At 46.6% G+C, this 21,916-nt stretch overlaps 3 protein-coding genes across 8 annotated transcripts in view; 1 reads left to right on the forward strand and 2 right to left on the reverse strand.

The window, feature by feature from the left end:
- LOC100115534 (3-phosphoinositide-dependent protein kinase 1) overlaps positions 1 to 15,076 on the forward strand; it is a 212,367-nt gene extending 197,291 nt beyond the window's left edge. The window contains exons 1-4 of one of the 3 annotated variants that reach the window (XM_008204995.4): positions 601 to 1,333; positions 9,745 to 10,056; positions 10,154 to 11,563; positions 11,658 to 15,076. In XM_008204995.4, coding sequence (XP_008203217.1) covers positions 9,814 to 10,056; positions 10,154 to 11,563; positions 11,658 to 11,765 — 1,761 coding nt within the window. In that variant the 5' untranslated portion in view covers positions 601 to 1,333; positions 9,745 to 9,813 and the 3' untranslated portion in view covers positions 11,766 to 15,076. Of the gene's footprint in view, positions 1 to 600; positions 1,334 to 2,018; positions 9,497 to 9,744; positions 10,057 to 10,153; positions 11,564 to 11,657 lie in introns of those variants that run through there. The other 2 variants (XM_032601384.1, XM_031933242.1) reach the window with 2 other exon arrangements.
- Positions 13,986 to 15,786, reverse strand: LOC100115496 (aprataxin). Of its 4 annotated transcripts, none has more exons than XM_008204993.4 (4): positions 15,719 to 15,786; positions 15,136 to 15,439; positions 14,943 to 15,076; positions 13,986 to 14,789 (listed from the first exon to the last, which is right to left on the reverse strand). In XM_008204993.4, the coding sequence occupies exons 2-4, from the start codon at positions 15,420 to 15,422 to the stop codon at positions 14,629 to 14,631; spliced, it is 582 nt and encodes a 193-aa protein (XP_008203215.1). In that variant the 5' UTR covers positions 15,423 to 15,439; positions 15,719 to 15,786; the 3' UTR covers positions 13,986 to 14,628. The 4 variants fall into 4 exon arrangements, with proteins under 4 accessions (XP_008203215.1, XP_032457276.1, XP_008203212.1 ...); XM_032601385.1 differs by having other exon boundaries at positions 15,708 to 15,774; XM_008204990.4 differs by having other exon boundaries at positions 14,002 to 14,789; positions 15,516 to 15,748.
- Positions 15,787 to 16,335: 549 nt separating this feature from the next.
- Positions 16,336 to 21,510, reverse strand: LOC100115461 (DNA ligase 1). The gene is made up of 5 exons (XM_001600131.6): positions 20,840 to 21,510; positions 19,517 to 20,102; positions 19,168 to 19,435; positions 18,657 to 19,014; positions 16,336 to 17,487 (listed from the first exon to the last, which is right to left on the reverse strand). The coding sequence occupies exons 2-5, from the start codon at positions 20,084 to 20,086 to the stop codon at positions 17,460 to 17,462; spliced, it is 1,224 nt and encodes a 407-aa protein (XP_001600181.2). The 5' UTR covers positions 20,087 to 20,102; positions 20,840 to 21,510; the 3' UTR covers positions 16,336 to 17,459.
- Between the last annotated feature and the right edge of the window lie 406 nt (positions 21,511 to 21,916).

The raw sequence follows: 21,916 nt of genomic DNA on the forward strand, positions 1-21,916 counted from the left end.
CGACAGCAGCAGGTAGTTGCACAGCCGAGCGCAAGCGTCCAAAAATGCAGTTTGCACGATTTCCGACAAGCCACGGGGCAAATTCTCGGGAATCCAGTTTCGGCCGGATAAATTTCGCCGATAATCTAATCTGAATCTGCGGGAGAACGAAAAGGAGGGAGCAATATTAACGCCACGGTAATCAGAGCTTCTCGATCGCGGCAGACTTTGACCGTCTGTACGTCGAGAGCCAAGCGAAGGAAGAAGATACTGTATATACAGCACACGGCGTGAAAGCGAGGAGAGAAAAAGCGCGCGCGTCCGCTCGAAGGAGCGGTGGCAGCAGCTCTCCGACTCCGGCTCCGGTAGTGGAGTCGCTCGCGGCGCGCCTATAGCTATATAACATCGTGTGTACGTACGTATACACGCCGAGGCTGCGAGAGAGGAGGAGGATGACGACGACGGCGAGGAACGTACGGCGACGGAGGGGAAAAGTTGGTGGGGCGCGGAGCGAGGCGCTCGGCGACCCCACCAGTTTCGTACTAGTACGCGCTCGGCGGAGGGGGGCGCCTACTACAACTACACTACTACGCTACTATAGTATACTACGGGAAACGACGACGACGGCGGCGGCGGCGGCGGCGGCGGCGGCTGCGGCGGCGCCGCCGTGCGAGAGGGGGGTCGAGGGCGAAAGCGCGGGCTCGAGCCAGAGCCGAGAATGCGAACGCGAGCTCACGAGAAGTTCAGTAAGCGAACGGCACTCCGAGGCCCCGGACACGGTGTTTTGTTTTCGACAGCTCTCGCTCGCCAACTCCGTCCCCTCGGACGGACTCACAGACTCGGAAGTATTATACAAGTTCATCTGTACAACTGTCGAGGGACTTTGCGCGCAGCAGGGTTCTCTCAGCAGAGGTGATTCGAATCAGACTCTCTCGATTTTAACGAACGCTCTGCTCCCACATCGCATCTGCTAACTCATCGGACTTTTCGACTACTCTCGAAGAACGAGCAGCACACCGGAGTTCCCAGGCTTGTTTGACAGCGGCACGCATTGGCAAAGTTCTCGAGTTGACTCGCGCGCATCGGTCGACGAGTGATAAACAAGATACAAGAGGCGAGGAAAAACTCAGCGGCGGCGGTTGAAGGCACGGCAGCTCCCCGAGATCGGAAAACTGGATGCTGGACCGAGCGCCGACGTGTCGCCGCGAGGCAACAGCAGTAGCAGCAGCCATCGTCTGCAGCGCGTTTGATTTCGTTCGGCTCAGTGTGGCTAGCAGCAGTCAAGCTGGATTCCAACAAGCAGTACGTGTCGCGATTACATCGCGGCTACCGGAGGCTTAAGAAATTATTCAAGGTAAGAGAGTTGCCGAATTCCATCCGAGTCTCGAAGCCATATTGCGCGCACGTTGGCTCCCTCAATTGCTATCGCGCGCTTGTTTTGCTCCGCTCCTCGCAAAACTTCTGCTGCTGCTGCTGCTGCTGCTGCTGCACATGCGTTTATTGATCGGCGATGACGTGCGCATACTTTGCGAACTTCAATATTTTCCGTTTCGTTGCGCCATTCGAGGAACGCATGATAAACATGTACATACATACCTCTCGGCGAAAACAAGCGTCGTTGCACAATCGAGATGTTTTCTCTCTCGCTCGGAGCGTCTCTGCAGAAAGCATCTAAGCACAGAGGCTCGCTTGGCGCGAATAAAAGAAAAAGAGATCGCTGGAGGAAATGCAGCATGCGGGCGTTCGACGATTAAAGATTTGAACATTGTACGTTGAATTGCTCTCGCCGACGACGCTTCCGCAAAGAGGCCGCGCCTACTTATATGGCACAGCGCGCACCTGTATGTATAGGTGCGAGCGAATGTACGGAAAGGACGATGGCCCGCTGGCGAGATAGCGCGCGGAGAGCGTAAAAACCCAGCCCCTCGAGATGTGATGCGCTGCATAGCAGCAGGTCGATCTTTGATCTCGGTCTCGATCAGCGCTCGATCACGAGAGCGCCGCGTGACCGAAGAAACGTTATGTGCGTGCCGGCGGCTCTCTCTCTCTCTCTCTCTCTCTCTCTCTCTCTCTCTCTCTCGCATCATCATGATGTGTATGCGTGTGTATCGCCTGCGGACGAGCAAAAAGGAGCGCGCGACAATAACAACAACAACTCGCGTGCGAGAGATATCTGCGCGCGCTCGGATGATACTATCGGACCGTCTCTCTCTCTCTCTCTCTCTCTCTCTCTCTCTCTCTCTCTCTCTCTCTCTCTCTCTCTCCCGTCCTCAACGGCTTTTTTCGATTCGCGCGCGATTTTCTTTCACCTCTTTCTCTCCCTTTACATACACAGCCGTATGGTTGCGGAAAATTGCGCGAGTTCACGCAAGCCCGCCGTTAGATTTTCCGCAAGCGGTCGACTATTCTGCTGCGCAGTTACCGCTGGCTGCAGCTGAAAGGCTGCGACCGGGAGCTCTTCAGTCGCAGCGCGCAGTAGGTCTGGCGTGCTATAGGTATAACGGCAGCGAGTTTGCTATTCTATACGGAGGGAAAACTTTCGCGATCGATCTTCTCTCGACGGCAGAGCAGCAGCAGCTCCAAACTGTTCTCTCCTCTGCACAACGAATTCTTACCTATGATAATTGCACTCGTGGAACTCGGGGGGATATAATGAGGGCGAATTATCGGCTGCTTTATGCCGAGTTTTGCGAACTATTAGCACTCTGAGTGTGTTTGCGCGCGCGCGAGCGAGTGCAGCAGCCTCTAAGTGCTCTAATTTCTTATCGCGCGTCCCTGTGTATTTGCAAACACGTACCAGTTGCATACATTCTGCGCGCGACATTCTCGCACGGTGCAACTTGTGCAACGCTCGCGCTAATAATTATTCGCCGTCCCCGCGGGTAATTATTGCACGAGTCCCGGCTAATTAGAAAAATCTCTCGGAACGAAAACAAATTACACTTGCTGCACTTCGACTCTCTCTACCAGTTTTCCCGGACGATCGCGTCGAGTATATTGCAGCGGCGCGACTGGTTTGCGTGAAATCGAAAACAACATGTTTTGCCGTACAGAGATCAACCCCGCGGAGTGGAAACAAATATTTTGAAGCGAGCGATACTTACAAAACGGAAAATCTCCGCCGGTCACTATCTCCCCAGCGCGTTTTTCATTCATTGATTACGCGCCAACCTTTCCCACGAAGTTTTTTGTCTGTGAGTATACGGGGCTCGCGCCCGGAATTCCGAGAGGAACATTTTTTTCTCGTTTCCTGTCCCCGATTATCTCCACCGCCTTTGATTTCTCTCGACTGTGTGTCAGCACAGCACTGTCCGAGCGCGAGTGGCTAATGCGCCTCTTTACCACTATAGAGAATAGAGATAAGCTTTTCTTTGATTATCGCCGCTCTCGGCACGAGTGTCAAGTGCGTGTCTTAAGAAAATGTTTGTCCTAATGACTCGTTCCCGCGCGCGGGGCAACTGTAAAAGCCTCGTTTGTTGTGTCTGCTTGTTTTCCCAAATGCGCGCTCTCGAGTTCAACGAATCCGAGCTTCCAGGAAATACGCCGAGAAAAAATTTCGCTCCGAGAGCCTCCGAAAACTTTCGGCAGACGTGCGGATTTTTCCCATGACACGGGCAAGCCCGCACGCACTCGCTGTTTTGACGTGCCCCGCGGCGCTTTAAAGATTTAAATGTCAACGACCTTAAGCGCAGGGGGCGTCGCTCTCTCGCCGGCGTCTCTCTCTCTCTCTCTCTCGCTCTCCCTCGCGCGCTCACAACAAATATTTTGCCCATTCTTTCCATCTCGCTCGCACGCCCGCCGAATTTCCTCGACCGTGTGGAGCGCGGCGGGGGAAAAGCTAGCTCGCACGCACGGGCGGCGGCCTTTCGGTGGGGGATCGGCCAGCGCCTGTGTAGACTGTAGTAGAGTTCGTCACACAGAGTTTTTCTCTGCAGCAGTGGAAAATTGTAGTTCGACGTCTCCGCAGCCCGGATGCAAGTCAGCCGTTACGCCGTACACACACATAGCCGCGAGCAAGCAAGAGAGAGAGAGAGAGAGAGAGCTTGGCATTCCAACGGGTATTTCTAATTTTAGACTCGCGTGCGTGTGTGTGTGTGTATGTACGCTTCCTATCCCTACTACTCGGACGCGCGCGCCGCGTCTTCTCTCCCCTCTCGCGGCTGCGGCGGCGGCGGCGTCCCTTTTTCTCGCCGTCCTTCTCTTTCTGGCGTGCTGCTCTATACGGAGTAGGTATTCGCAGAAGGGGCTCTTTCATTTTCCTCGGCTGCGAATCCTTCGCATCGATATGCCTCTCGGCTGCTGCTGGTGCTGAAATTTGCATTCCTTCGGATATCCGCGGCCGCCGCCCTTCCTCCGCACGCTGGAAATTCGCTGGATGCTAAGGGTCGCTGCTCTCTCTCTCTCTGTACATGCCTGCGATGAGAGAATGTTCGATACCGCGGCGCTCGGGATGCCTCTGCAGCTCCCGCGCGCGAGGATGATTAAATGTTATTTTGGAAATTAGATGACGGCATCGGCTCAGTATGTCCGCACGTGAGTCACTCGCGGCGTGATTCACGCTTTTTTCCACCTAGCGCGTATACCTGAATACATACAAGCCTGCGAGAGCGGTGATCGTATCAAAATAAACAACCGTTACATTCCTTTTTTGCCTCGCGAGCTCCTTCTCTCCCAAGGAATTGTCGCGGATCACAATGAACTTTGTCGTAATGTATAACGCACGCGGCGCGAGAGCGTTCAAAACAAACCCGAGTTCCTCGGCCTTGCCGCAGATGGCGCCACGTCGCTGTGGCGGCAGAGCCTTTTGCTCGCGTTACAAACGATGCATCATCGTCTTGGGAATCGGACGAAAGAGAGGAGTCCATAAAGGAAATCCATTAGCATCTCTGCTCGGTCCTGCCGCGGAGTGCATGTATAAGACGCTGATGAGAGGAAAAAGCGAGAAAGGGGGCAAATTAGGACGGAACAAGGGAGGATCTTTAATGCATGAGCCTCGGCAGAGTCCTCTCGGAATTCAGAATTTTAAATTGAGGGAAATTTTCGGTGTCGCCTCACGCACAATCGCATAAAAATGCATTTCCCATCGATGATCCTCCTCCGGAGTCTCTTTTTCCTCGAGAGCCACAAGTGTATTATAATATATTGAAGACTAGATATGCACCCTCCGAGCGCCGATGAATATTTATCGGCGCGAGATTCCCATCTTTTCCGAGTCTCCGCAGCGCATTATAACATTATCATTTCTCGGAATAATATCAACAACACAACAGCAGGATTTTCCGTCTCCGTGTATAATCTATTCAGCCCCATTATCGCGCGCAGACATAAAAAAAGCAGCGACGGCGGATGGTACACGCGGAGAGAGGAGGCTAATTGTAAGTCGTCCCGTATGGCCGAACTAGCGGAGAGAGTGAGGCGAAAATCGCGCGCCTCGACGCCTGCGGTTTATTTGCGTCTCGTCGCGCGGCGCGAATGTAGTCCGCGGGGCTGCATCAGAGGCGCGTGCGACTGCGTTCGGATTTAGATCGTCGCTCGCGCGGAGGGGAGAGAGTGCGTCGCGCGCGTCCCGAGAGTTTCAGCGTCTGCGTATGCAAAACATTTCATTCACGACTGGAATAATCTTCGACCTTTAATTCGGGGGAGCGAGAGCGCGCGCGCGCGCGCGAGAGAGAGAGAGAGAGAGAGAGAGGCGGCGGTTATAATTGAAGTCGTCGGCCTTCCCACTTCCCGTATAGCGCTTCTCGTCGTGAGCTCTCCGTCTCCCCGCGCTCACAATAATTTAGACCCTCAGACAGTGTCTCGTCGTCACCCTCGGCTGCGCGCGCGCGCTCGTTGTGTCGCGCGGGAAATAAACGAATGGAAAGCATTACGGCGCGTTAGCTCTCGATTTTCTACCTTTTTCGGCCACGCGCGGATTTCCCGGCCCACTTGTGCGCCTGTAACCTGTATACTCGAGAGGGGAATTTACGGCGAGTTTTGAAAACTCGATTTCACGGGGGCGTGTGCCCCTGTATATGTATAGGAGAGCTTCGAGGTGAAGGACCGTGTGAACACCTGCGCGCCGAAATTCCTGCTGCGGAGAGCGGAGCCGGTGTAGCATCGCTAAACACCTCGTAATCCCGATTCTCTCGGAGCGATAACCAATCCGGCGGCGGCCAAGTGAAAGAAGAGAGGAGGATCGATTCGTTCCGAGGAGAATTTACTTCAGCCTCCCGTGGGACTAGAAAGCAGCACGTCATTCGTCTTCTTCTTTACTCGTGCACTCGAGAAGAGCAGGCCATTAAAGGAAGAGTCGGCTGCTGCGCCGACCGTGAAGCAGAAATTCCACGTATGAGCGTCTTCCCGCCGAGAAGTCGCGCAGACTTCAGCGTCAGCTGACTGCTCCCGCAAAGAGAGAGAGAGAGAGAGAGAGAGAGAGAAAGAATCTTCAGAGTCCCTAGGTATATTATGCTTCTAATAACTCGAGGTCCCTTCTCTCTCTCTCTCTCTCTCTCTCTCTCTCTCTCTCTCTCACTCACTCACTCGATCTCTGGGAGAGGAATTTGTAACCTCAGGCCCGCCAGACGAGATCCAACACTGCGATGCGACGCGAAGTCAGGCATAAAACGAGCGGGAGGGGGAGGCCGAAAAAAGGACTAAGAGGAGGAGGAGAGCGGGCTGGGCCAGATTGGAGGAAAAGGCGGGCGTGGACGGGAAAAAATTGAGGAATAAGAAGAGTGTGTCGCGCGCGAGAGCGAGGGGGAAAAAAGCAGTCGCCCGGCATGGATTCCGGAGAAACGAGCGGCCGAGTACTCGTCCGCTCTCTCGGGGTGGGAGAAAACGTGAGAACTGGCGCCTTTCTTTCGGAGCGCGTATTTGTGTACAAGGCCCCCCTTGGGGTCACGCCTCTACTCTCTTTCGCGGGTCCTCATTCCCATGACTTCTTCTCTTGCATCTCAGCCGGTATTTCACGTGTCCAGGTGTCGTAGCTGCCCTAATCCCGTTCTCCGCGCAGGCAGGTTGCGAATTCAAAGAGTATCCTCGCGCATGATATGCATCCGCAGGAGGGAGATAGCGCGCGTTACGATCGCGAGGAATGCGCGTCGAGAGGCATCGGCCGTTCATGAATGAAATACGCGGGAGATGACGGCGCGCTGCGGAGGAAAGTGACAGGATATGCGAGCGGGAGAGAGGGCTCTCTCTCTCTCTCTCGCTCGCTCGCCGCCGCGCTACTGCTGCAGATTAGAGTGTGAGAAAGAGCAGCGGCGAGGAATGCTCTGCAGGCGGGCCCCAAGGCTCCGCGCTGCTGCTGTTGCTCTCTCAAGTCAAGCGTGCCTACATTGCGTGTCAGGCCGTCGACCCCGCATGCTGTGGAATGAAGGAACGCACTCTCGGGTTTACTGGCCGCTCGCTCGCGGTCTCTCTCGCGATTGCCCTGCTCCCGAGTCCTTCTCGTCTCTCTCTCTCTCTCTCTCTCTCTCTCTCTCTCTCTCTCTCTCTCTCTCTCTCTCTCTCTCGCATTGGTTTTTTTCGCTCTCGGTTATTTAGTTTCCACCTCCTCGCGGTTCACTGCTCCCGCGCGTCGAAAAATTGGTCTCCGCTTCATTCAGTCCTGTGGCCTCGAGCGCGCGTCATCCTTTCGCTTTTCGCGCACCGACTTTGAATTTTCGACACTTTCGATTTTCCAGAGGACCGGAAGCTGCGAGGACGCATCCCTGCACGTGGATCTTGGACAAATACTCTCTCTTTATACTTGGCTTTTCCCGCGGCTCGCTTCGCAACTTTCTTCCCGGCTCCAGTGTCCAGCAGCCCCCGTCCTTCACTTTCTCTATCCGCCGTACTCTCACGTCTCTTTTCCTCTTCTCTTTCGGTCGGTCGCATTCCGCCGATTCTCGAGACTCGCCTTTTTATAGACGCTCGACGGACTGCTTTACTACGCCATTAAAAATACTTTGTATCCGCGCGCGCGCGCGAGCTAGGCGAAGAAAAAAAGAGAACGACCGACACACGCGCACGTATCAGTTTTTCTCTCCTCTTCGCGTCGCGCGCTGTTCGTTTCTTCTTTCAATTCCCGTCTTTGAACGACTTTTCGAAGCTCAGCCTTGGCGCCTGTGTGCAAACTGCAAGCGCTCCTTCTCCCACCTGCCGCAAACCCCCCCCCCCTTCGATAAACAGCCTCGATTTCGAATGCACGCATGGATAACTCTTCCGTCCGTCTCGATTTTCATTTTTCCTCCATCGGCCAAGAAAAGGCGCAATTTCATCGTATATATAGATCGGGTTTCTTCGCGAGCATTATATCAGCGTGAAAAAATCCGTCTCATATTATACCATACAAGTTTTCGGCTTCGGCCAATCGCTCGACGAAAAAATCCGCTGGAATGCGGTCGTTTACGGACCCCGCCGTCACCGCCTTTCCATTCGTCGGCAACGAGCTCCTCTCTCACGCGGGAACGAGCGACGCACGCACACGCGCGTATACTTATACTTTTAGCCGCTGGAGAGCGAGAGAGAAAGAGCGCTGGCCACGAGCGCGTGTGATCAAGCCGCGCTTGGCGCGGCAGCGTCGCTGCCTCGAGTGGGAGAGAGAGAGCGCGTGTCTTGTTTACGCGTTATTGGCCTAGCAACAGCTGTTTGGCATTGAGACTCTCGGCGGTTACGCGTGCGGCCCTCTCTCGCGCTCTCTTTTTCCCGCGAGCTTCAAAAATAAACAGTATTTCTGGCTGTTGCCGCCGCTGCAGCACCTTATCCTCATTGTCTAATTGTACTTTCCTCCTCGTACGCATTAGCTGTCGGCACATGGCGGCGCGTGATATTTGCCCGCGACAAATGACGAGATTCGCGGTATAGGCTTATCTAATTGCCTTATAATCGACAGCTCGAGGAGGTCCCCGTGTTTGCACTGCACACCGCGATGCCTCGGTTTCGCAAGAGCGCGACGACTGCGTCGCGTAGAAAACGATAGCGGCTCCGGCAGCTACATAGTTCGCTTCCTTCCGAGCTTTAATTAGAATTTACTGCCTTATCATCGTGCGTGTCGGCCGTCCGCTCGGCCCCGAAAATGAGAGAAGAGCCGAAAAGCGCCGCTTATCTCGCTCCGCGAGCGCGAGAGCGATGGCATGCGCGATGCCGTCTCGCTCTATTGTCTCTCTCTCTGTCTGTCTCTCTCTCTCTCTCTCTCTCTCTCTCTCTCTCTCTCTCTCTCTCTCTCTCTCTCTCTCTCTCTCTCTCTATTCGTCGCCGCCGTAATGCTCTATAAGCTCCCTCTCCTCCCTCTATCTCTGCCCTCTCTCGCACGCGCGCGCTACGCTTTTTTGATTATTTCCATACAGCTATACTCGATCTCTCGGCGCGCCGCCGAGACTAGTGTGACTAGTGTCGTGTCTTCTCTCGAGCGACTCGCATCGCTCCGCATCAGTCCACCTGGATATCTCGGCGCCTTTCGTAATCGACGACTCTATACGCGCCTGTATAGGTATACGCACATTGCGAGAAAAAGAGCCGAGGCCTTCTTTGTGTGTGGCGCGCGCGCGCCTAGGTATGTATGTTGTGTATACTCGGCAGCTAGCGCGCGCTTTTTGCAAACTGATTTCGAGGCTCGTCGTCGCGATAACGCGCGCGCGCGCGCGCAGCCTTGTCAGCGTGACCAAACAAGTTCTCAGCGCCGTGTTATTATTAGAAATATTATTAGAAATATAGGCATAAGCAATGTGACGATTATGGCGATGTTATAACGCATAAGTACGAGTTTCGATCCTAATCGAGCGTTTTGTTTGTGTCTTTCAGCGTGTGGCGAACCAGACGCTTACCGCTTCGCCACAGCCGGCAGTAACGGTGGAGGGGCCGGTGTTCAAAATGTCTCCACCGACGAACGACGTGACGAACGGGGTAGTGGTCGCGGCTCCGGGTGACATCGTCGCCCCGGCCCGACTGCCCACCAGCCCTGCGGCTACTCAGCAGCAGCTCAACAACCCGACTGGCCAGCAGCAGCAGAGCCTCGACACCGCCACCCCGACGACCACCGTCGTACCCACCCACAAGCGCACCCCCAAGGACTTCATCTTCGGCAAGGTCATCGGCGAGGGCAGCTTCTCCACGGTGAGCGCACTTTTTATTTTTCATCCACGCTTACTATACTCCGCGTGACAGCAGCACGAAAACTAACGACGCCCCGTTCTTCTGCCCCCGCGCGCAGGTCTACATCGCGAAGGACATCCACACGAGCAAGGAGTACGCGATCAAGGTGTGCGACAAGCGGCACATCATCAAGGAGAAGAAGAGCGAGTACGTGAAGCGCGAGAAGGAGGTGCTGAACATGCTGGCCGGCGCGAAGCACTCGTTCGTCCGGCTGTTCTGCACCTTCCAGGACCTCGAGCGGCTCTACTTCGTTCTATCCTACGCCAAGAACGGCGAGCTGCTGCCCTACATCAACAAGGTCGGCAGCTTCGACATCGAGTGCACCAAGTTCTACTCGGCGGAGATCCTGCGGGGCCTCGAGTACCTCCACGGCCTCGGCATCATCCACCGCGATCTCAAGCCCGAGAACATCCTGCTCGACGAGAACATGCACGTCCTCATCACCGACTTCGGCAGCGCCAAGATCCTCAAGGAGGACCCCGAGCAGCTGGCGCTCGACAAGACCAACTCCGGCAAGTACAGGCGCGAGAGGCGGAACTCCTTCGTCGGCACCGCCCAGTACGTATCGCCCGAGCTGCTCACCGACAAGACCACCTCGCGCGCCTCCGACCTCTGGGCCCTCGGCTGCATCATCTACCAGATGGTCGCCGGGCTGCCGCCGTTCCGCTCGCGCAGCGAGTACCTCATCTTCCAGAAGATCCTCGCGCTCGAGTACGAGATCCCCGACGGCTTCTGCGAGCTCGCCCGCGACCTCGTCAGCAAACTCCTCAAGCTCGAGCCGAGCGAGCGGCTGGGCGCGAGCGACGAGCACGGCGCCGGCTACCCGAGCATCCGCAGCCACCCCTTCTTCGCCAACGTCGACTTCGAGACCCTCCACGAGCAGACGCCCCCGGCCATCTACCCCTACCTGCCCGGCACCTCCGAGCACGAGGAGCTGCGCTCGCACTACCGCGTGCCCGACAACCTCAAGCCCGGCCTCGACGACAAGCAGCTCACCCGACTCCTCGGGCTCGGCATCGGCGAGCCCAGCGACGACGACGACGACGAGTCCAGCAGCGCTGAGCAGCAGCAGCAGCAGCAGCAGAAAGAGCAGCAGCAGCGGAAGCTCGAGGAGGACGAGCAGAGGCGCAGAGCCGAGCGCAGGGAGAAACAGCGCCGACTGAAGCTCGACAAGTCCAAGAAGAAGACCGGCATCTCGGACCTCACCCAGGAGGAGATCGCCCGCAGGCTCGACGAGCAGAAGGCCAACAACCAGTGGGACAGCTTCGTCGACGGAAACCTCATCGTCAAGCAGGGCTTCGTCAGCAAGCGCAAGGGTCTCTTCGCCAGGCGGCGTATGCTGCTGCTCACCACCGGACCGCACCTCTACTACGTCGACCCCGTCAATATGGTGCTCAAGGGGGAGATCCCCTGGAGCAAGGAACTCAGGGTCGAGCCCAAAAACTTCAAGATCTTCTTCGTGCACACGGTGAGTCTTGACGCTAATTCCGATTCGCTTTGACACTTCTATTCCTTTCCGATCGAACGGTCGTTGATAATTGTCTATGTCTATCTCGTTGCAGCCCAACCGCACGTACTACCTGGAAGATCCCGAGGGCTACGCGCTCGAATGGTGTCAGGCCATCGAGGAGGTGCGCGTGCACTACTACGACGTCAAGGAGACCGCCTAAACTGGTCCCTGCCGCGTTGACCACGAGGAGAGATAAGACCGAGAAAAAAACCACAAACCCAGGAACGAACTGCCTCTTCAAAAGCTCCGAGATCGACTTGTTGTTACTGCACCTTTGGGAGGATCAGGAGCCTTTGAACACCGTTGTACAGCGTAGAAAAAGTGTACGACAAACCAGAGACTTACCGAGTGGTTTTCTTCTCTTTTTTCCGTTTAGACATGAAATATTCCTTAGCGAATTTTCGAGAAATAGAACGATATTAGCTCGATAAGAAAGTTACTTCGTAACGGAAGGGGACCGACACGGACATAGACGACAACCGAGCGTTTGAAAAGCATCCTTGCAGACTTTCCAAGCATTACCGTAGCTCGTTCAAAGGAGAGAGGATCAGAAGACCCGTCTTAGTGTTCCGTCATTAGTTCTATTTGCTGATTCAATTATTTTTAGTTCTCTATACTTCGACGCGAATTTTCGGTCCCCGCGATTTCGGCGACGCTCGAGGCAGGACGTTTGCCCGCTACTCCTTCGCAGCGCTCACGTATACGAGTTATCATTAGGACAAAAGTAGCTTTACGGAATGCGCGAAATTCGTTTGAGTCTATAGCTTTTAGTAACTGTACGAGAGGAGTAGTCCCGTGGGCGCGTTCCTTCACCTTCGACCGTCGTCCTAGCGAATTCACTTATTTATTTGCGCGTTATCGAATCGTTACATTAGCAGAAACTCAAACGTATTCAAAGAAAATCGGCGCTAGCCAATTTGTAGTCATTAGCTATGAATAATTTGCGTGTGCGATTGAATAAAGTGTGGTATGTATGTATGTGTCTGTTTTGTCGCAATCGAGCTCCAACGCCGACGTCTTCGTAATGTATATATGTACGTGAATATATAAATCTGTAAATAATTATATAAATTTCGCGATCGTCGAAAGTCGCTTTGTAAATTTGTTAGCCGAGAGATCCGTTATATAATGTACAATATTTCGTGTTTAAGTCATTATTTATGGATTTGTAAATATGTTTCATAGAGGCAAGTGTATAAAGTATAGACACAGAAAATGCAATTCGTAAGCTAAGCATAGTCAGTTCGTTTGTCACATTTATTTTTTCGTAGCCGCGTAAGTTCCGTCGTGCAAAAATGCGAGCTCGATTGCGGAGATAAAGAAGAATCGTGTGTCGCGAAAATGGAAGCGCAAAGAGAAAGTCGAAGCTCCCGCTGTAAATGCGCGATAAAAAGCAAAGAGCCGGCCTGCGACCTTCCCTTTGCCTCGATCGCGAAACCTCGTAATGCGAATAAACAGATATTCCTAATAGCCTCCAAAAAATAAAAGTCGAAGCGTGCACTTGCACGCGCAAAAAAATAGCAAAATAGGAGAACAGAACTGTCGGGAAATAAGCGAAAACTGCCTCGCGCCCTTGGAAAGACTTAACAGGGTATTTGTTCGCTGAACGAGCGCTAAGTCGGCCTCGCGACTCGTCGAAGAATTCCTGAGTGTCGTGTCTCGCCTCCTCGCGTTCAAAGGGCATGTTCTGCTCGTGTCGGCGCGTCCCCGAAAAAATGTCCATCGATGGCATTTTGTCCCCGGACCCAGCGACTCACTAAATCGACCGCTTTTGGTGGGTTGCGCACGGATCGGGCGGGGGATTCGAAACTTACACGAGCAGCGCGACGAATTTGAGCGGGACGATGCGAGACATGGCTATCTCCGAGAGTTTCCCACGACCGATGGCCGCGAGCGCAGTGTTTCACGTATATAGCCAATTGTTAGCTTAATAGTTAGAATTATTTATTGTTAGTTGAAAAGATGGGAGATTTTTAACGTGGCGCGATGCGAGTTTCAGCAGTTTTTCCAGAAGGAATATTTGCGTGGTAGCGATACGAACGGTGAAAAAAAAAATTAAAAAGAAAACTGTTGCGAAAGTGAAAGGCCAAAAATGTGTATAGTTTCTCTATATTACTGCTGCAGATTCTCGGAAGAAAAGATCGTCGGTTTTCAGTTCCTATGTAATATATAGCAGATTTATCGTCAGAAAATCCAACATTTTTTTTCTCGTCGGGAATCGCAATTTATGATTGACTGATAATTTTTTTACGTTTGTTTGCTATTGTTTTTCAGTTATAAAAATACGAGAAACGGGCCTTTTTCGCCTTTCACATATAAATAAAGACTGAGAGACCGCAAATACTTTTTCCAAATGTTTCATGTATAAATGCTAGTTAAGTTTTTTAGCACGTTGCCGTCGTTTTCACTAACGTATGTTGTCCTATTCCTTTTATCTGGATCGATCTGTTGATCAAATTATGTTTGCGTTTTGAATCATAAGTCATCATTGTCTAATTTGGTTTTAAGTTTGAATATTTTTCACGTATAAGTAAATTGCTATTGCGATAGTTATTATGGAGTAGACAATTGTAATTGTAAAATTTCTTTGCGCATTTTCGCATCGAGTGAAATACTTAAAAAGAAAAACTTAAACGAAAGTTTTCGAACGCGAAGGATCGCCTCAACTATTACCACAGTATTACTAAATATACGTAGACTTGCAGCGACAAATGTGCGAAGATACGAAACTTAATGTTAAGCGTAACGCGGAATAAAGACTTTGTACATAGTAGTTATGTAACATGAATTAGAGTAAGTCCTATCAATACATAATATGTCGAGTTTATTTATAGTAAAGTTTCTGAAACATTAAATACTCTGTTTTCTAATTTTTATTATCACCTTATACCAATAGTTTACTAATATAATGATATTGCAATAAAAATTAACGTTCTTTAAGAAAATATTTATTTTTCATAGTACAAAATTTAATAAATAATAAATATCCTTAAGTTCATTTACTTAATGTACTTGAAATCAGTCTATTTTTGAGTAATGTGTTGAATAATATGCTTTTTAAGAGCTGGCATAGTCTTTGAAGTATAAGAACATCTATGACATTTTAACTCTCTCAGCAAGCACTCTTCTTTTTGTTTAGCATTAATTTTTATTTCACCAGTTTCTTCAAGTTGTTTGCGAACATCTTGAAAAGAATTAAAATATTTTACTATCACTAATAATGTTCATGCTGAAGTCATTAAAACATATAGAAAACTTGAATTTTGAATAAAAAATATTAAATTTTGTCCAAGAAAATTTAAAAAATACTGAAAATTTAACAATTTGTTTGTCATACCTTTAGAAGGCAAAAAGTATGGCGTTGTAAAAGAATTCCAATGCTGCTTTGTTTTCAAACAGCGACTATCAAAGTCAGTGCTTATTACATGTAGATGTAAGCGATGCATACTTGGAATGGCATGATAACCAACTCTGGAAATAAAAATTATGTTTTAAGATTGAAGTAGTTTTAAATACCAAACAGTACTAACAAAAATTCATAATCCTTGTGAATATCAACAAATTTGTTTGCAATGTTTTCCATATGCTGGAGAAGTTCTATATCGTCTCTAGTTACTTCACTGATAGTACTTATATCCTTCTTTGGTAAAACTAGGTAGTGAAATCTTGCTTTTGGATACTTGTCTTTTATAACAGCAATGCGATCATCTTCTTCTACTTTTGATTCAGGATCATTCATCGAGGTAAGCAGACCGAGTGACCAATGTCCAGGTTTGAGATTTGAAATATTTTGCTTGACACAAGAAGCTTTATACATTGCAGCCTTAGACAATCCTATGAAAAGAAATGTTTTCGGAATTCACAATTACCCTTCAATGAATTTAAAATATTGAAAGCATAACCTATATACCAAGCTTTAAAGAAAAAGAAATTTATTTATAAAAAAAGCTATGCGCGCAGTCTAAAGCAGATTAATTTTTCGTACTTTTGACCGACTTTTGCATTTTGAAATCTTCTAAAATATGTGTTTAAAAAACTTTCAATAGAGCATTCACTGTAGGTATGCTTATTATTAACGTTCTAAAATCTGTCATATACCTACATCGTACATACATATATACTTATCCTATTAATACCAGAGATTAGTTAATACACAAGAGGCAAAAATAATATTAGTCAATAGGTTCTATTATGATTGGCAGTCGATAAAACAGTCTCATCTTGCACAAGTCGACTTTTAAACATTTAAGAGTGCTCCACACTTATGCTAGAAGTTCGAATTTTTAGCAGCGCCCCCACGTTACGTCTGAATAACCATTAATAATTTAAACAAACTTAAAGGTTGAAAAGTGGGTGTTCGTGAGTTTCAGCAAGTGTAGTCTGTATCAAGGAATATTACAAAATTAAGTTTATTAGGTAAAAGTTTAAATCCATATTTTATTCCGTCGGACAAATTTTAAGAAGCAGTGGCCATTTTGCTAACTACAATTTTACTTTTTCCGACGAAATAAGCCGTTATTATTTAATTTTTTTTTCAAACATTCCTTAATACTTATTGCGCGTACTGAAACTCGATTTACGATGATAAAGTTAGTCAATTAATTATAATAAACAAAAAACGTTTTCTTCGCTAGGTGGCGGGTCACTCAAGGTGTGGAGCACTCTTAAACAAAAAATCAAGTCAAAAACAGACAGAGAAAGGTAATAATAAATGTATTAGTCATTCAATATAGCTTTTAAAGAATTAAACAAAATTTATGAAAAGAATGTAGATGGTATACAGAGACAATTGTACGAGCATCCGTATGATGCACGAAATTAAAATGAGAGATATAATAAAACAATAAATTCACTATATATTTTAAATCAGTTTCACTTTTTTCATTGCGTTTATTCAGTAAAGTAACAAATACCACAATTATATTGAACAATTTAAGAACAAAATTCTTTAAAATTTTGTTTGAAAAATTATAAAAAATTATTTTGTAATTTACAAAAAAACTTTCATTTATATATTTAAAAGAAAGTTTTAAATTGCGGATTGTGTAACTTTAAAAACTCACTACAGTGTATTAATATAATTTCCAATTTTATGAAATATATTATGTAGAATAATACAATTTGTAGACAAAACTATATAGAATTTATCATTATTCAAGTCTCATACATTTAAAAACCATTATTTAAAAATTTAATTATCATTCAAACTGAAAAAGTCATGTGAAACTTGAATAATAAGTCTATATAAATATATATAAAATGAATATTAAATTATAGATTAAATATATCGGTTAACAGATACATCAAACATTTTTGAAAACTTTGCACCTAGTATTTGATTAATATAATTCACTTTATAATATAATTTTTCTCTTATAGTGCTTTAACTTATAAATTACATTACTGATTTATAATGTGTGTAAATAAGCATATTTATGTATAATATTTATATATGACTGACAAGTCACAACGCAGATTTTGGACACATTTGACATTTCTGATCATTTTATGGGTAAAATTCTAATTTCTTAAATTGAACAAGTCGTGTAAACTTTCATTGAAAGTTTGTATAGCCACAATATGCGCACTTACATATTTCCTTGCTTTATCTTATGCGTAAATATTTTTAACTTATCAAAAATTTCAAAGAAATTTAGCCCTATTTTTTACTTTTGCATTCAAGGTGTATGATATATGTGAACATTTTGAAAATAAACGTTATTATTAACGGATTAAAACGTTTATACAATTGAAAATAAAACACTTAATATTAAATACAAATTTGCACTTTGTATTTAGCAAACAGTTTTGAAGTCGTTAACTTTTCTTGGTTTTTTCCATTTAATCATCCTTTTCACGCATCGCATTCATGGTAGGTTACTCTGAAAAACGAAAGCCAACATTTTAATGTGCCTTGTGTATAAAAAGAATTAATAGCAATTGTTACATAGTGTTTTAATGTTTTTATTAATATTTCAAAAGTTAAGCACATTAAAAAACCGCTTATTTTCAATTAGAATTTTCAAAGTTCTTATATAAAATAAATTCGTCAAGGCCATTATGATCGTATGGTCCTATTTATGTAATACCTCAAGGTCTGGATAAATTCATTTTACTCTAATATTGTTCAAAGTTAATATTATAATTCAAAGTTATAATTTGTTCAAATATACAATCTCTGTTCAAAGCGACAATATGTTGAATTAGTATATAGAATACAAAAAACAGATCTATTTGTGATATTGTTTTTTCTGCTCAAGCAGCAACATTTTTCAAAAATTTAATCTCAAATTTTTTTTCAATCACGAACGATTTTGTCCAGAAACATTACAGGCTTTATAGCTGATATAACTTTCTTGATTCAACCAAGCTATATTTTTCTAGTATAAAAGGCTACATATTATTATTAAATTCAGTAGTTTGTAATTGTACGTTTTATTCAGTTTTAAAAAAAGGGAATATTTTATTGCCTTTAAAACGATGGTTATTAATAATGCAATAATAAAAGCTGGTTAGTAATGGTAAAGCTAAAAGTTTATTGCAAGCGTAAAATTTAATTACTGCTAAATCCAGCATATTGCAATGGCAAATTTTTTATTTTAGTAAATATAACATTGTATAGAATTATTATTGAATAGTATTAAATGTTATAGCTTAGGTTTTTTTCAACACTATCTAATATATATTTGAAAATTTAGTTGTGTATTGGAAATAAATAGTATATGTTAATTCAAAGAATAATTGTCATGAAATATTATAAAAAAAATTAATAAAATTTATTATATTTATTGGTAAGAACATAAGTGTGGTACAGCAATTGGAATGAATAAAAAGAACATTTTGTGACAAATATACAAAATACATTGTTTTTGGAAAGAGTACAATAATTTGAGAGTTAATGTTAAGAAAAAACCAACGTCTTTAAACAACAGGAAACGAAGAAAATGAAAGAAAAAAGTGTTTCGATGCGGGTGCAAATGACAAAGTGCATGTTTCGTCATCATCCTAATAATTAAAGCAATGTATTTTCTTGATTTTATTTATATTTTACCTCTGTTTATCAGCATGGCGCCGAGATTGTCTCTTATCTGCATGCATTGTTAATGTATAGCGTTTTGTATGTGAAGGATTCATTCTTAACTCCCTTGATTCTATATTCTTTATTTTATCTAATTTCTCCATGAACTTATTGATAAGTTCGGGACAGTTCAAATTTTCTTCCGGTTCCCATGTATCACTTGTCGCTGAGAATCCTTTCCACCTTATTAAAAATTCGCGTTTTTTATCTTTTTTGAAGTGAACTTCAATGATCTTTTCAACTTCGTATTCTTTTGCATCGTCCTCGTCTTCATCATCGTCATCTGAGTCTTTTTCTTTTTCCTTATGCCTAGTAGCTTGCTTTGGTGAACCTAAAAAACAAATTAAAGTTCATAAATACATATTTTTTTATCATTAAATAAATTATGTACTTCAGAATATCTTTAAAAAGTTTCTGTTTGTCAAAATGGAATTGTATCGACATTACAAATATTGAAGTATTCATTTAATGATATAAAGCTTACCGTTTTTAGCTTTGGCAGCAGATTTCTTTGCTTTTTTAGACTTTTTATCTGGTTTTTTGCCCTTGGCCTTTTTGTCTGTCCTTTCATTTTCGTCATCTTCGTGCGAGTCATCTTTCTCTTCCTGTTCAGTCAGGAATTCCTCTATCAACCTGTCACAGTTCAATTCTTTATCATCTTCCCAAGTATCAGATTCTGCTGTGTAGCCTTTCCATCTGACTAGGAATTGACGTCGACCTTTAATTGTACGCTGATCAATTATTTTTTCAACCTGTAATTCGAAATTATAATAATTAATTCAAGCATTAGTAGCCATGGAATGCGTGCTTTGGTCAAAATTCAAAGTACTTACTTCATATTCCTCTTCGTCTTCTTCCTCCTCATCCTCGGCTTCTTTAGGATCTTCTTTTCGAGCAGTTTTACCCTTCTTTTTACCTTTGGCCGATTTTCCATTTTCTTCAGTTTTGTCCTTCTTCTCTTCATAACTTACGTCGCTGTCCTTATCCTGTTTGCCCCTCTTCTTTTTGTTTACAGGTTTTTCGGCTTCTTCTTCTGACTCTGCTTTGCTGCTATCTTTGTCTTGTAGTTTGCCTCTTCTTTTTTTGTTTACTGGCCTTTCAGTCTCGTTATCTGATTCTGCTTTTTCACTCTCTACATTTTCATCGCTGTCCTTCTTCCTTCTCTTGCTAGCAGGCTTTCCATTTTCTTGTCCCTCTGCTTCTTCCTTATCATCTACTCGATTCTCTTCACTTGTCTTGACACGACCTCTCGCATTGCGCTTCTTTCCTGTGGAATTTGATACTTCTACGTCGTTTCCAGATCCAGTTTCGTCATTATCAGTTTTTGCAGAGCCACTAACTTCTTCTTCAGCATCACTGTTAGCCTCTGACTTTCTTTGCTTTCCTCTGGATAGACGACGCATTTTTTTCCAAATTCACCTGTTGAGAGAAAATATATTTTTAAGTATACTATATTGGCTACAATTTTTTAAAAACGTATCTACTCATTTATTACATGTTACAAAACTATATTATTTCAACTGGAACGTACATCGTGAGTACCGTCGAGTTAATTCCAGAGTGCTTTCATTATGATTAAGCAACATTTTTTTAATATGCAACACCGACAGTACCCCAATGAGTTAACGTGAAAATTTGAACCAGCCTAATTTCTCTTTCTCTCTGTGTATTAAAAAAAAGGTGATACACAAGTTCAAACCGCCATCTTAAAAAACAAAACACTCGCGTCCGCTTATATAAAATACTCATATAAAGCAAGCGAATTCATCTCGGCAAGTTTCCCGCCACAGCGCGACATTTCACCAAGCTTTCCCGCGAGTTTATGTTTTGCCCCCTCCCCTCTGCAGCGATCACACACACGCATCAGCTCCGTAGCTTATATTTTCTACTCGCCCCCCAGGACAATGCACGATAAGACCGCGGTGACTTTTTTCCCGCCCGCGAGAACACGCACCCGCGTCGCGAGCGTCCTTTGTCGTCCTCTTCGCCATAATGTTTCCGTGCGAACGGCTCGATCAGCCACGCGGAGAGACGCGCGATACGATTCTCCGGCATTATAACCTCCCGGCGTGGATCGCCGGCAAAAACGCTCGAGCTGGAGTCGCGCTACTTATAAAAAGCATCGGAAAAAAGCCGCAAAGCTCTTTGGCACTAACCTGGCTAGACAACGACGAACGGAGCGATGCTCTCGGCCTCGTGCAGAAGAAGCACTGCGAATTGCGAAAAAGAGCGATGGATGGAGTTATCGGACTGCTGCTGTTGCCGAGGAGAGCTGACGAGCGACTTGAAGACCAGCACGCTACTCGTCACCGGGGAGGACTGGCGCGCGGGGTTGAGCCGTTGAGGTTATTCCGCTCTCTCGCCGAGTCGCCGCCGTCTTTTCGCGACTGTGCCGAGCGAGACGCAGCCGTTGGCGCGCGGTAGCTTCTCCAACTATCGAAGGCGAGCTTCTATTGGTCGAGCCGATCTTGCCGCTCTTGCCGCTGAGGCGAACGACGCCGTCGATGACAGGGCTGTGCACGCAAGAGGCTCCCGGGCCCCTTCTTCTCGCTCTCTCCAGGGACGGTTTCTGGCCTGATCGGATTCTACGGATTTCTGGATTTCAACGCGTGCTTTTCGGATTCTGCACCTTCCGTTGAGTCGTCTCGCTCGTTTCAACCTGGTTAATCCAGCCTCTGGTCAACGAGGCTCACTGCTTGGCAGATAACTTTGGTTAGCGAGACGGGACAAAGACAGATCTGAACTTGTCGCTACGCAGCGGCTGACTGGTCTCGTGGTGTGTGGGGCGCATACCGTACAAGATGCTGACATTTTCTTCTGGAAAATTCAGTTGGGAAAGCGAATTGTTAGTCGAGAGCGATGGTCAATTTTCCAGAGCTGATCTGTTTTCTCGGCTGCATTCAGACTGCAGCTTTGTTTTCGAGGCTTTGTTCATCTGATTCTGCCTTCATGAAAACAAGCGAGTAACAACAGGCATGTGGCCGCGTATAATGGCTGCTCTTCCGCGCGCTGCTGCCTGACGCCTCGGTGTCTCTCTATCATCAACGCTCAACCAGAATTTCACGAGCGCCAGCGCGTTCCGATCAAACTCAATATTTTTGAGCAGCTCTATGAAAAATTGATGGAGGATCATCATTTTTCGTAGCATTTTGCCATTCACCGAGTTTGTCTGCGCCCCCCCCCCCCCCACGGTTTATTTCTAATATATGCTACAGTAGAAAAAAAGTTTCGTA

Source organism: Nasonia vitripennis (genome assembly GCF_009193385.2).
Source record: "Nasonia vitripennis strain AsymCx chromosome 1 unlocalized genomic scaffold, Nvit_psr_1.1 chr1_random0009, whole genome shotgun sequence".
Classification (NCBI taxonomy): domain Eukaryota; kingdom Metazoa; phylum Arthropoda; class Insecta; order Hymenoptera; family Pteromalidae; genus Nasonia; species Nasonia vitripennis.

Coding starts and splice junctions, on each gene's coding strand:
- LOC100115496 (XM_001600156.5), bottom strand. Junction 15,077..15,135: donor CACAAGGATTATGAATTTTT/GTTAGTACTGTT, acceptor TTTTATTTCCAG/AGTTGGTTATCATGCCATTC. Junction 14,790..14,942: donor ATACTTTTTGCCTTCTAAAG/GTATGACAAACA, acceptor ATTCTTTTCAAG/ATGTTCGCAAACAACTTGAA.
- LOC100115461 (XM_001600131.6), bottom strand. CDS start 20,086: ATGCGTCGTCTATCCAGAGGAAAGCAAAGAAAGTCAGAGGCTAACAGT. Junction 19,436..19,516: donor AAGACGAAGAGGAATATGAA/GTAAGTACTTTG, acceptor TTCGAATTACAG/GTTGAAAAAATAATTGATCA. Junction 19,015..19,167: donor TGCTGCCAAAGCTAAAAACG/GTAAGCTTTATA, acceptor TTTGTTTTTTAG/GTTCACCAAAGCAAGCTACT.